Source organism: Rhincodon typus, chromosome 9 (genome assembly GCF_021869965.1).
Source record: "Rhincodon typus isolate 14 chromosome 9, sRhiTyp1.1, whole genome shotgun sequence".
NCBI lineage: Eukaryota > Metazoa > Chordata > Chondrichthyes > Orectolobiformes > Rhincodontidae > Rhincodon > Rhincodon typus.
In genome coordinates this window covers 86,598,762-86,613,302 of record NC_063340.1, presented here as the reverse complement: position 1 = coordinate 86,613,302, position 14,541 = coordinate 86,598,762, and the positions used below count along the sequence as shown (strand labels likewise).

General features: G+C 43.2%; 1 protein-coding gene across 2 annotated transcripts in view; it reads right to left on the bottom strand.

Moving 5' to 3' along the window:
- Positions 1-864: 864 nt before the first annotated feature.
- adgrg6 (adhesion G protein-coupled receptor G6) overlaps positions 865-14,541 on the bottom strand; it is a 123,086-nt gene continuing 109,409 nt past the window's right edge. For both annotated transcript variants that reach the window (XM_048601078.1, XM_048601079.1), the window contains exons 24-27: positions 11,693-11,976; positions 8,055-8,156; positions 6,768-6,917; positions 865-1,206 (exon numbers count right to left, since the gene is read on the bottom strand). In XM_048601078.1, the coding sequence (XP_048457035.1) occupies positions 1,028-1,206; positions 6,768-6,917; positions 8,055-8,156; positions 11,693-11,976 (715 nt within the window). In that variant the 3' untranslated portion in view covers positions 865-1,027. The remainder of the gene's footprint in view (positions 1,207-6,767; positions 6,918-8,054; positions 8,157-11,692; positions 11,977-14,541) is intronic.

The window sequence follows — 14,541 nt, the reverse complement described above, 5'->3', positions numbered from 1 at the left end:
AGTGGGCCGTATTCACTGTCTCAGAATGGGAATCCACATGTAATCCAACCTATACTAACTATTCCAATTTTAAAAATTACTAGATAGAGACAAAGTAAGGGATCCTGCCTAGTTTCCAGAGTTTAGATGATATCAATAAACCAGTTAACCAATGCCCAGTTAGTTTATAATATCATCTAGACCACTGTATTAAATCACCATCCTCCAATTCACCACAACACTCCTCTGCCACTCTCTCCACCTCCTTCCTGCTGTCCCTTTCCCACCTTCCCTCTGTGTCAAGTGACCAATGATCCATTATCAGACTACACACACACACACGCGCGCACGCACACACGCGCGCACACACACACACAAACACTTATACACACATAAACACATACACACGCGCACACACACAAAAACACTTATACACACATAAACACTTATACACACACAGACACACACACATAAACACATACACACACAGACACACACACAGATGCACAGACACACACAAACACATTCACACACAGACACACACAAACACACATTCACACATAAAAACACACACACAGACACAGACAAACACACATAAAAACACACACACAGACACAGACACACACAAATAGACACGCACACACACAGACACACAGAGACAAATACAGGCATACGCATAGACACAAACACAGACACACAGACACACATACACAGACACATACACAGACACACACGCACACACACAGACACACACACAGACAAACACAGACACACACACAGACACACACACACACAGACACAGACACACAGACACAGACACACAAACACACACAGAGACAAACACACACACACAGACACACACACACAGACACACAGACACACAGACAAACACACACACAGACAAACACAGATACACACACACACAGACACACACACACACACACACACAGACACACACACACACAGACACACACACAGACACGGCTGGGGCCCATCTCCCTCTGGGGCATTCCTCTCTTGTTGCTTGTGTGTGCCGTGTTTTTGGTTATCAGAATTTCGTGCTGTGGCAGAAGCTGTCGGACATCATGATGTTCTTGTAGAAGTTGTTGGAGTGGGTTGGGTATTGACATGTGACCTTGTCCAGGGCGTTATGGATGGGAATGACAGGCTCCCGATGGGCATCCAGATGGTCAAACTTTGACGATGTCACAGCCGCAAAGAGGCCTCCTGAGGTGGGAAAACAAAGACACCGTTAACCTGGCAGTCAGACTGGAATGGACAAGGACATAATGTGTGCACAAGATCACGTTCAGGGAAGGGAGCACGTCATTACAAGCAAAGAAATTTTACTCTACCTTCTGAACCCTGTCTTTGATTAGGACTGTGGGAAAGTGAGGGCAAAAATAGATCTTTCACCCCATTAAGCTCTCTCTTTGTACTACTTTGGTTTGATTGTAGAGTCCCTGATCAATTATTCTGTAAATGACTCCTCTCCTGCCACTGCACACTGTCCCAGTTTGCCAAAACCTAGCTCATAATTTCACACTGTTGCTGTGGCTTTATGAGTCTTAAACGAACACAATTGGAACCAATTTTGTGCAGCAAATTAACATTGCAATTTCGGTCAGGCTATGATATGTGACGACAAAGGAGTTAGACTGAACATGCAGTGGGATACCCAGTGCGATTAAAACCATCAACCCATCCCTGTAACTAGCGTACACAGAACCATTAACAGCAGCAGAGATTCAGGAGATAGTGGACAGGGAATAGATGGACAAGCACCATTTGTCAGACTCCTTTCACCACGAGTTTCCTCTATGGTGCTGCAGCACACCCATCCCATCATCTTTACCGGGTTTATACTGTGCCTCCAGCAAAATTGTGAAACTTCCAGCCTTTTGCCTTTGATGCTTGTTTTGGTGCCCTCACTGTGTAACATTTTGAGAGTGAATCTCAGTTATAATTGTTTTAGTGAATTAAATCAAAGTACTCATCACTCCAACCCTATTCCCCATATTGCTTCCGAATCTTGGCAACTCCACATATTGGCAGCAAGCAGAATTATCACGATCAGTTCAATATTCAGGAGAGATGTTAGAAAGTACTTCTACACACAAAGGGTGGTAGAGGTTTGGAGCTCTCTTCCACAAATGGTAGTGGATGCAGGATCAGTTGCTAATTTTAAATCTGAGATAGATAAATAGTTCTGAGGAAGGGTCACCGGACCCAAAACGTTAACTCTGTTTCTTTTGCTTCACAGATGCTGCCAGACCTGCTGAGTTTTTCCAGCAACTTTGTTTTTGTTCCTGAGATAGATACATTTTTGTTAAGCAAAAGTATTAAGGGATATGGGCCAAAGGCAGGTTTATGGAGTTAGGCCACAGATCAGCCTAATGATCTCATTGAATAGTGGAACAGGTTTGAGAGGCTGAATGGCCCACTACCTTTCCTATGTTCCAAACGTCTTTGGGGATAGAAACATTAGCTCCATCTGAAAACAAGTTGTACTATCAATTTTGGTAAAATTGATTCTATATCTATCTAGAAACAGAGTCATAGAGTCGTTGAGATATACAACATGGAAACAGACCCTTCAGTCCAACTTGTCCATGCCTACATTAAATTACTAACAGTTGGCCCATATCCCTCTATTCATAAACCCTTCCTATTCATGTACCCATCCAGATGCCTTTTAAATGTTGCAATGGTACCAGCCTCCACCACTTCCTCTGGCAGCTCATTCCATACACGCACAGCCTCTGCATGAAAATGTTATCCCTTAGGTCCCTTTTAAATCTTTCCCCTCGCACCTTAAACCTACACCCTCTAGTTTTGAATTCCCCTACCCTGGGAAAAAAACCTATTCACTCTATCCATGCCCCTCATGTGCCAGGGAAAATGGCCTCAGCCTAATCAGCCTCTCCCTACAGCTCAAACCATCCATCCCCAGCAACATCCTTGTAAATCTTTTCTGCACCCTTTCATGTTTCACAACATCCTTCCTACAGCAGGGAGACCAGAATTGCACGCAGTCTTCCAGAAGTGGTCTAACCAATGTCCTGTTCAGCTGCAACATGATCTCCCAACGCTTATACTATCTGCACTGACCAATAAATGCCTTCTTCACTTTCCTGTCTACCTGCAACTTTCAAATAAAACCATGAAAAGTTGAAACATAATTTCCATTGCTCTGTGTTGTATCTAAATGATCCTACAACAAAAGACAAGGTTTCATTGCAATTTTCAGTAACCATCAGTTCATTTGAAATGGTTCAATGTTTGGGCACAAGTAAGTAAAAGGGTAAGTAAAATCTGATCAGTTCAGGCTCTAATACTCCAACCAATCCAATACTGACACAGGCTGCAATCCCACCTACCAGAAGATCCATTGGCCAATCCTGATAGCCTCCATAGTCGATCATAAAAAGCACAGGCATCTTCTGTTTGTGCAACGGTGACAAGCTGACAACAACGACCTGCATTCGGATAGCACCTTATTTTTATGTCATAAGATGTCCCCAGGCTTTTTGAAGGTTCATCACCAAATTAAATTTTATACTGAGAACATGTATAAGGAATCAGAAGGGCAGGTGACCAAATGCGTTGCCAATCAGGTAGGTTTAAAGGGAGAAAACGAGGTAGAGAGGATGAGAGGTTTGGGGAGGGAATTTCAGAGATTAGGGCCCAAGCAGCTGAAGGCACGGCCAACAATGGCACAGCAAAAATGCAAGGGTCCAGAACTATAAGCGCACGAGGCATCGGAGGGCTGGGGGGGTCCAAGAGATAGGGAGGTATGAGGTCGTGGAAGGGTTTGACCACAAAAGTGGTGTTGAAAAAAAAAATCTGGTTGATTTCATGTCATTTAGGGAAAGAAATCTGCCATTTTTGCCTGGTCTGACCTACATGTGTCCGACCCACAGCAAAATGGCTGACTTCTAGGGACTGCAGACGCTGGAAGTCTGAAACAAAAACTGAAATTGCTGGAGAAACTCAGTGGGTCTGACAGCATCTGTGGCGAGAAAGCACAGCCAATGTTTCAGGTCTAGTAACTGAATTCTGAAAATGTTCAGTTCAAAAACAATTAAGAGTCAGGTAATAAATACTTGCTTGTGGTGGCCACATCGCATGAAAGAGTTGAAGAAAAAAAAAATGCTTAAAATATGGGGGTTTCTGGTACTGGGAGTCGGTGAAGGTCAGTGAAAACCAATGGGCTAACGAACAATTGAGAAACTGATACAGTGGGGCACAGATGTACACAAAACATTGAGACTATGCAAAAGAGAAGCAACAGCTTGGTTCAAATAATCAACTGATTCCGCAGCAGTCAATATCAATGAACCATTGAAGAGCAATGTTGTTGAAGGTCCAAGTAGAATTTCCCAGCGGCAGTTTCTTGTATCGTACATTAATTGGACAAATAGTCTCTTTGCCTGTGGAATCAGTGCTTGAATCCAGGATGGATTGTCCTATCAAAGTCTCCTCTATTTAATGGTGACCCACGACAATGGGGTCATGTCAACGGCCTGGCTTTCAACATAAGCATGTTTACAGCTCAGAACACTGCATAATCTCGGCTACAGGTAAGACTCCCAGGGAAGTGGAAATTGCTCAGCTGTTCCATTGAGGTAGAGGAGGTGGAGCTCTGCCTTGTATCTAACTCTATTTCAGCTGACTTGTGATTATTTAACGTTGCAATTGGGGTATAGGTCATAAAGTATTCTATTCTCCAGCACAAAACTTACTTTAAAAAATGCTGATTGTAATACAAATTACTGGTCCAAAAGGAACAAAGTACTCCTAGTTCATACCTGCTACAGCTGTAGCAATCACATTATACAGTGACCAATCTCTGTTAATAAGGATACAAAAGCCCAGCAGAAGAGGTAAGCAAAACCTCCATAAACAAAGAACTTCAGGAGCCATAGGTTAACAGTTACTGGTTCCTCCCAAACTAAACACACCACACGCTATGTCTAAAATGAGGACGGAAGAGCCAACACAAGGATATTCGAGATCAACAGATGTTTCATCTCAGTGAATTGACAAACGCGTGGACTGGACAGGAAAGTGGAGTTGAATTAGAAGATTAGCCATGATTGTACTGAATGGCAAACACAGATTAGAGGGCCTGAATCGTCTCCCCCTGCTCCTGTCTTACAATGCCTTCTTACCCATGTACTCTACCCTAACATCATATTTTCTGAAAGACACTCTACTTAATTCACCACTGCGGCACCTTATAATAGACACATGGTGCTCAACAGAAAAAACACAATCTTCCTTTTCAAAGTATTAGATCCCCAAGCATAAGGCCCTGGTTCATGCAATGGTCATTAACACGCCAGTATCAAGAAGCCTTGAAAGAACAAGCCAGCGAGACTCCAAGATATAGATAAGGACATAGTCCCGAGACAATAGCACCAAGGGAGAAGTGTAAACTCCCATTGTGCAGAAGGAAGTCAAGCCAAACAGTTGGAGGAAAGGTCAGAGAAGGTAGCGGTAACATGCACAGAGCCCTGCAGGGAAGAGAACCACTATCAGTCTCCCTCAACAAAGCCATCAACCACCTCACCTGCCCCACCACCACCCAAGTCAAACCTTAAAGCGTGCTGAAAGAGAACGGTGCAGTGCTCAGGCACAGTTGTGTCAAACAGAAGGTAGAGGTGCAAAACCTCCACACGATCCCAGCATGCCAAGGAGAAGGTCTTCAGGGTGCAGACTAGGCATGTCAAGCAAAAGCATCAAGCCTCAGCCAGTATTGCATGGGATACTGAAGGAACGTGCCTTCCTTTTGTATCTTGACCATACTGTGTGCAAGGTGGAAGGTAGCCTGTATGTGAACACACAAGACTTTAAGAGTTGATCCAACACGTGACTACTGCCACCTCCAACATGCGTTACCTTGTAAAGGGAGCCCATCTCTGCGTATGGACAAACTGTCAGAAGACATCATCCTGTTCCAAAAACATAGCAAGATTTGTTAATCAGTGCACCTCGACAGGAAACACATTCGTGGCTTTTGAAAAGCTCAATATTGCAAACAGGATTTCATTATTTTGGGGCCTCTTGCATATTGGTGTTTACAGCTACAACAGAGTTGGATGTCATGCACTTTTTGAAGACATAACTTTCTGAACCACAGTTGGAGTTTTTTGCATGCTTGAGTATTGCCTGGAGCCAACTGCAGCAATTTTGAACGTTTTCTGCGATAAGCTGAAAAGGTCAGCAGGCTATTTTCAAGTATTGGAATCCTGGCATTGGGGAGCTAAGGAAGAATATTTCTGAGCAAGGAAAAGCAACAAAAGAATTTCCTCCCTATTTCTCAGTTGATGTGGCTGTCTCATTAGTCCAAAAGTGATCATTTATTTCATTAAGCGAAAACCTGATATTGCTAGTGAAGGATAATCAGTGTTTTTAACTTCCTACTTGCCTGTCTGTGAGAATACTGCAAGGTAATTGGCTGCTTAATGTTCCTGTCAGCATCACTGCTGCTGGAGTCCTGGAGAGCTGCTTTTCTTGGCTCCAGATTTAGACTACAAGTGGGAAAGGAGAAATGCACACCGCAGAGATCACTAGATCTTTGTGAGTGGCTTTCTCTGAGGCAATATTGAGCATCCTTACTTGACTGCTGACTGGAGAATATAGTCCAATGTTGCTGGAGGGGTGAAATGTGAAAGAAAAGTATATTTCGAAGATTGCATTTATTTTAAAGTAAAGAACAAACAGTAATGGTCCCAGAATGATCTGCAGGGTCATGCAAAGAGCCTAGAATCTCTCAGCCTTACCCTTGCTGCTGTTTTTAAAGAAGCTGGAACCAGACTTAAATTTACTTGTCCAGCTGGTGGAGTTGGAGCCGATGGAACTGGATGACAGTGATTTTCCCAGGTTTTCGGAGCTGACTTTCTTGGTGTTGTTTGTGATCGTTCGGCTCCAGTCTAGAATTGAAACATCAGAAATGGCCATTAAGACAAACTCCTGGAAATGTACTTAAAAATGAGTGATTAGCGACATGAGGCCAAACATTTTGCACACCAGGAATGGAACTCGGTTCGATTCTCAATCGCACACACAGATGGCACTGTGTAGCCGACAGTCAAGAAATGAAACAGCAGATGCTGGAAATCTGAAACAGAAACAGAAAGTGCTGGAGAAACTCAGCCGGTCTGGTAGCATGTGTGGAAAGAAAGCAGAGTTAATGTTCTGTTTAATGACGTTCAGAACATGTACTGAAGAAGGGTCACTGGACTCAAAATGTTAACTCTTGAGAAATCTTGGACAAGACTGCCATAAACAAGGATTGGATAAATTCCTGTGGTTTTGTTGTATGTCCTTCAACTTCTCTATGCATTAGGCCAAATGACCTCAGCTGGAGTACAACTGTGGGCGCTCCATTGTAGGAAAGACGTGAATTAGAATTAGGTGGAATTAGAATTAGGTTTATTGTCACATGTACTCAAGTTACAAAAGGAGTACGGTGAAAAGTGTACAATGTCACCAACAGAGAGTGCAGGAGCAATTTACAAGAAAAATTCCAGGAGTGAGAAACTTCAGTTGCAAGGATAGATTGAAGATGTTGGGACTGTTCTCCCTAGAGAGAAGAAGCTGAGAAGAGATTAAATAGAGGTTTTCAAAATCATGAACGGGCTGGATAGAGTAGACAAGAGAGAGAAAAAATATTCCCACTCATAAAAGAAAAAAAGAAGAGGGTATAGGTTTAAAGTGATGCACAAATAAAGCAAGGGTGATGACAGAAGAAAACAGTTTCACACAGTGAGTAGTTCAAGTGTGGGATCCACTGCCTGGAAGTGTGGTGGAGGCAGGTTCAATTGAGGCGTTCAAAAAGGCAGCGGCTGAGTATTTGGATAGGAATGGTGCAGGGAGAGAGGAACTAGGCAAGAGATTGGCACTAGCGAATAGAGCAGTGTGGACCCGGTGGATCAAATGGTCTCCTTCTGAACTGCAGTAATTTTGTGATCCTGTGAAATGGTCCTCTGTCCTTACCTGTAAATCTTTGCACGCTTCTACATCATGATAATTTGAGAGGCTTAAATGGAAATCGACCTGGGACCTACCGGAATTTTCTGGTAGTCGAAATTTGCCGCAGCATAGATAGCGCCTCCATTGCTTCTGTACGTTCTCTTTCAGGGCGCAGTGAAACATGAAGATGAAGAAGCCTGTGTTTAATCAGAAGGTCTCGGTTACAACAGAGAGCACTGAGTATGGCCAAAGTTAACCCAACGCCATCATTCATGTACACAACTCAGGCGGATGGACAGAAGATTCCGACCACGCAGAGTGATTGGAGAAGGTGTGGTTGTTCTCCTACAGGCGAAGATAAACATTTGCAAAATAATGAGGGGTTGTGATGAGCGAGAGAGGAGAAACCGCTTCCTTTGGCAAATGATTGGGCAGCCAGGCGGACGCTATTCAGCAAATAAGCTCAAGGGGAAATAAAGGCCATACAAATTTGGAATGCACTTTCTGAAGGGATGGTGGGATCAGATTCCGTAGCATCTTTTAGAAGGTAATTGAATATGTGTTTGTAAAGAACTGATTGGTAGGGTTTTGAGGAAAATGACTGGATATGGGACTAAATTGGAGAGCTCTTTCAAAGAATCAGAATCGGATATGATGGACTGAATGGTAATTTCTTTGGTGTGAAATTCTTCCAACAAGTAAAATATTCTACCCCAGCAATTCCTCTATGTCCCAAATGCCAGTCCCAGTATACTACCTTCCTTCCTGCGACTCCTTTACTCTGGAATTATGGTCTCTAAACTTTTCTGTTCCCACAGTCTCCTTCCTCAGGCTCAGTATGCACTATTCACTTTGTAAGGGAATTCATTGCAGGCAAGAGGCTTGAGAAGTTGTAGACGGAGATCGATTTCAATCATGGACTCACAGAAGCTTATAGCACAAAAGGGAGCCATTCAGCCCGTTATGCGATGCTACTTCTTTGAAGAAGCTATCTTGCTAATTCCCACATGTTGTCTGTAAATTAGCCAGTTTGTCTCCAACTACCCATCCAACTCCCTTTTAAAATTATTTATGGTACATCAGCTCCCAACATCTTTTCAGGTCAAGTGTTTCAGATAGTGTAAACATTTCTTGTCCACTCTCGTCTAAGTGTCCCACCAATGTTTTTGTATCAACGATCGCTGATTATTGACTAAACAAACTGGAAGGAACATTTCTTCTTAATCAAAGCCTATTTTCATCTTCAGAACCTCCATTAGGTCACCTCCTAACCTTCTCTGTTCTGAGGAGGAACTTTTCCAAGCTCTCCTCATAACAGAAAACCCTCTTTTCTTTTACTCATCTGTAAAACATGGGTGTCACTGGCTGAACCAGCATTTTTTATAGCCCGGCCTAGTTGTCTTTGAGAAGGTGGGGGTGAGCTGCTTTCTTTAACTGCTGCAGTCCATGTGAGGTAGGGAGGGAATTCCAGGATTTTGACCCAGTGACAGTGAAGGAACAGCAATATATTTCCAAATCAGGATGGTGAGTGGCTCAGAGGGGAACTTGCAGCGTTCCCAAGTATCTTCTGCCCTTGTCCTTCTAGATGGAAGCAATGGTGAGTTTGGAAGGTGCAGTCTGAGGATCTTGATGAATGTCTGCAGTGCATCTTGTAGATAGTACACACTGCTGCTACTGAGCATCAATGGTGGAGGGAGTAGATGCTTGTGGATGTGGTGCCAGTCAAGCAGATGTGGTCCTGGATAGTGTCAAGCTTCTTGACTGTTGTTGGGGCTTCACCCATCCAGGCAAGTGGGGAGTATTCCATCACATTCCTGACTTGTGCCTTGGAGATGGTGGACGGGCTTTGGGGAGTCAGGAGGTGAGTTACTCAGTGCAGTATTCCTAGCCCCTGACCGGCTTTTCTATGTGATGAGTCTGGTTGAGTTTCTGGTAATGGTATCCCCCCAGAGATGTTGATTGTGGGGGATTCAGTGACAGTAACACCATCAAATATCAATGGCAGTGGTTAGATTGTCACTTATTGAAGATGCTCATTGCCTGGCATTTGATTTGGTAACATCCCATGGGAACCCTCCTCTCTACCTTTACCAATACCTTTACAGTTTCTAAAAGAATGATGCTCAGAATTGGCATCAATACTCCAGCTGAGGTCTAGTCTGTGATTTATTTGGTTATAATAATGATACCTTTGGTTTTAAATTCCATTCTGCTGTTTATTAATACCTGTAACCCAAATAATACCTTCAACATTCACTCTCTTCACCACCAATGCACAGTCACAGCAGTGTGTACCATCTACAAGATGCACTGCAACAAATCACGAAGGCTCCTTCCACAGAACCTTCAAAGCCCATGACCACTACCCTCTAGGAGGACAAGGACAGTAGATACATGGGAACTCCACCACCTTCAAGATCCCCTCCAATCACCATCCTGACATAGGAATATACCACCGTTCCTTCACTATCGCTGGGTCAAAATCCAGGAACTCCCTGTCTAACAATATTGTGGGCATCCTAACAACTCATGGCTCAAAGATAGACAGGAAAGTGTACTGTGAGGATGACATAACAAGGATGCAGACTCGTAGGTAGATAGTTTAAGCAAGTGTGCAAAAAAGAGCAGACAGAATATAATGGGGGTAAATGTGAAATTGCTTTGGCAGCAATAGTAAAAAGAGCAGAATGTGACATAAATGGAGAATGACTACAGATGTCTGAGGCATCTATCTTAGTGCGTGACTCACAAAAGGTACAGCAAGGCAGGTTAGAGGGATGCTATCATTTAATATAAGAAGAACTTAACATATAAAAGTATTATACTTCAGTTAAACAGGACGCTGGTGGGACCACATCCAAAAAGCTTTGTACAGTTTTGGATTCTTTATTTAAGGTAGGGTGTAAATGTGCTGGAGGCAGTTCAGAGAAGATTTCCTAAATTTATACCTGGAATGAGTGGGTTGTCTTCTGAGAATAGATTGGACAGACTGGGTTCATTTCTCCTGGTGTTTAGAAGATTGAGGGGTGACCTGATTAAGTTTGTAAGATCCCAAATGGTGGGCATTGAAAGGCTGTGGGTGAGTTCAGAACTAATGGACACCATTTTAAAATTACCAGTCTGACTTTTAGGACAAAGGTGAAGAGCAAATGCTTTTCTTTCAGAGGACTTTAAAACTCTGTCCCTCAGGAAGCAGTGGAGGCAGGATCAGTGAATATTGGTAAGGAAGAGCTAGGTCGCTTCTTGTTGGGCAGAGGAATCAAAGGCTATTGGGAATAGATGGGAATGTGGAAGTGGGAAAACAAACAACCCAACCATGTTCTTGTTAAATGGTGGAGAAGCTTTGAAGGGCCGAATGGTCTACTTCTGCTCCTATTACACATGTTCATGTTTGAACCCCAAGGTCTCCCTGCTCAATGAAACTGTTCAAAGTTAGGTCATAGGTTATATTTGGATGAAGATGGTTATGAAGGGTTCTGCTATACAATGGATGATGGTTGGATGAATATAGAATGAAAATATTTGCTCACTAGTACAGAATTTGAATCTTGCTGAAAAGGGAAACATGTAGTTGAGGATTCTAGTCTTGCACTAATCCGGACAAGGCCATATTTCAACCAATCACAACAATTTATACAACAGGAGAAAACAGTGCTGATTGGCTGGAAAGTTGGCTCTCCGATTAGCTGGATAGTTGCCAGGGGCAAAGCAATGTCCACTAGACTGGGGTTACCTTGCAACGAGTTGAAGATTGCAAACAGGTACATGAAAGCCAAATTCACCGGTCCCCAGGCGAAAAACGCAAACCCCCAGGTCATCCCCAGCAGGAAGGTCAAACTGATGACACTTCGCAGGTTACGCAGGATTTCCTCCCTCATGTTACGGTTGCTTTTCTTGCCATTCCTTCCACAGATCTGCATTAACACCACGATAAACATGGCTATGTTCACCAGGAAGATGATCACAAAATAGCTCACGCAGCTGATGTAGAAAACGACACGATGGGCAATCCAACAGCTACAGGTGGGACGGAAAGGAAAAGAATGTGATTAAGATCGGAATGGAGTCAGTTGAATTTGGAGAAAGGGTCAATAGACCTGAAACATTAACTCTAATTTTTCTCTTCACAGATGCTGCCAGACCTGGTGAGCTTTTCCAGCAATTTCAGTTTTTGTTTTTGAATTTGAATTAGAATGAGCTTCACTGTCGCATGTACTCACAGGAGTACAGTGAAAAGTTTACAAGTCGCCACTTATGGCACCATCTCAGGTACAAAGATATCTGGGTACAGATTCCTGAGTCCAAATTCTTAGGAAAAAATTTAAAATTAAAAAATTCCAACATTACAGACCTGCAAAAGTACAAAATCATAGTAATAAATTAGAAAAGTAAAGAATTAAAAGGTCAGAATAACAGCCCTTCCACTGTAGTGTAATAAAAAAAGATATTAATGTTAAAAGAGAATTTAAGACAAAATCCATCTTAGTCCGTTTCACAACTCCGAACTTGAGGACCAGACCCCCACCTGTTGGGATCCCCGGGCAGACCCCCACAATGCCGAAGAAAAAAACCGCATGGAGTCACAGACCAATGCCAAAGTCACTGAAAACCCAAGCCTCCGAAAGGAGTCCCAGGAACCATGGGTCTGGGTCTACCTCATCTTCTAAGGAAGAGCTCCATTGACCAAGGATGTAGCTAATTTATTACTGAAGAAGGAAAATTAACTATGGTACTGCCAAACGTTGTTGCTGAAATAGGGCTGTGTGCTATCAATAATTAAAACAACATTATCTTCATTTGAACTTCCTCAACAGTTTACTTTAATTGAGATATTATTCTAGAAACAGAACACAGAATGTGAGCATAACGTGAGTAACGCAATGAAATATCAACAAATATTTTGCCATGGCACTGTTAAAGGCCCAGACTGGGGTAACAGCATTCAGACACGTCAATCACGTAGAACATTGTCCAGCCCTCGCTCTCACTCTGCTGTTTCTCACGCAAAGTTCACAGATACCAGTTGTTGGGAATGTAGCTGTTCTCTCAGCTGTTCCTGACGATGGAAATATGAGCTCTCAAAAATAACTTCCCACACCACTTCCTTCTGCAACCCGCAATGGTGTCTATTCCCAAATCTATGACTCAAGAGATGTCTCTTCGAAGAATGCAGTAATTCGCAACCATATTGATGAGAGGAGTAAACTGTGATATTTGAATGGAATCAAACTGAAGTTAAACAAACTCTAATCTAAAATTCAAAGTGTGAGCCTTGATAGGAAAATTGGCCAGTAATTCTCCAAAAACAAAAGCACTTCTAGGATCAAAAGTACTCAATTGTTTACCTCATTCTGGTTGGTGGGATCTTGCTATGCTGAAATTGGCTACTGTGTTTATTATCCCTCATGAATTCAATGGCTGAGGGTTCGTTGGGCAGCCCTGAGTGTGGGATGCATTAACGATGGCCACATTTGTCTGAAATAATACGTTATTTTGAGCTTTCTATGATCTGAAGTGCCCACCTGCTTCATGAAGACCACCATCATCCCAGTGCCAAAGAAAAATCATGCAGCGTGTCTCAATGACTACTGCCCAGTGGCGCTGACCTCCATCATTAAGAGGTGCTTTTAGAGGTTAGTCACAGCTCACATCATCTCCAGCCTCCCAGATTGCCTCAATCCCTTACAACTTGCCTATTGGTGCAACAGATCCATGGCAGATGGCATCTCCCTGGCCCTAAACTCATCTCTGGAACATCTGGACAACAAAGATGCCTATGTAGAGGCTCCTACTTATTGACTACAGCTCTGCCTTCAACACCATAATTCTAAACAAACTCATCTCTAAACTCTGGGACCTAGATCTCTGCTCCCTGCTGTGTAATTGGATTCTTGACTTCCTGACCAACAGACCACAATCAGTAAGGATAGGCAACAACACCTGATCCATAGTAATCCTTAACACCAGTGCCTCGCAAGGCTGTGTACTCAGCTCTCTACTATACCCCTCATACACTCGTGACTGCGTGGCCAAATTCCACACTAGCTCCATTTACAAGTTGCTGACGACACCACCATTGTAGGTGACATTATGTAAAGACAACAATCTCTCCATCAACGTCAACAAAATGAAGGAGATGGTCATTGACTTCAGGAAGCGGAGTGGAGGGCACGCCCCTGTCTGCATCAATGGTGCTGAGGTAGATATGGTCGAGAGAGTCAAGTTCCTGGGAGTGACAGTTACCAACAATCTGCCCTGGTCCACCCATGTTGATAGTACAGTCAAGAAAGCACATCAATGCCTCTAATTCCTCAGAGATAGTGGGAAATACTGATGCTGGAGAATCTGAGATAACAAGGTGTAGAGCTGGATGAACACAGCAGTCCAAGCAGCATCAGAGCAGCAGGAAAGCTGACGTTTCAGGTCTAGACCCTTCTTCATAAAAAGAAGCGTCTAGACCCGAAACGTCAGCTTTCCTGCTGCTCTAATGCTGCTCGTCCTGCTGTGTTCATCCAGCTATACACCTTGTTATCTCTAATTCCTCAGAAGGCTATGGAAATTTGGCAGGTCCATAAAGACTCT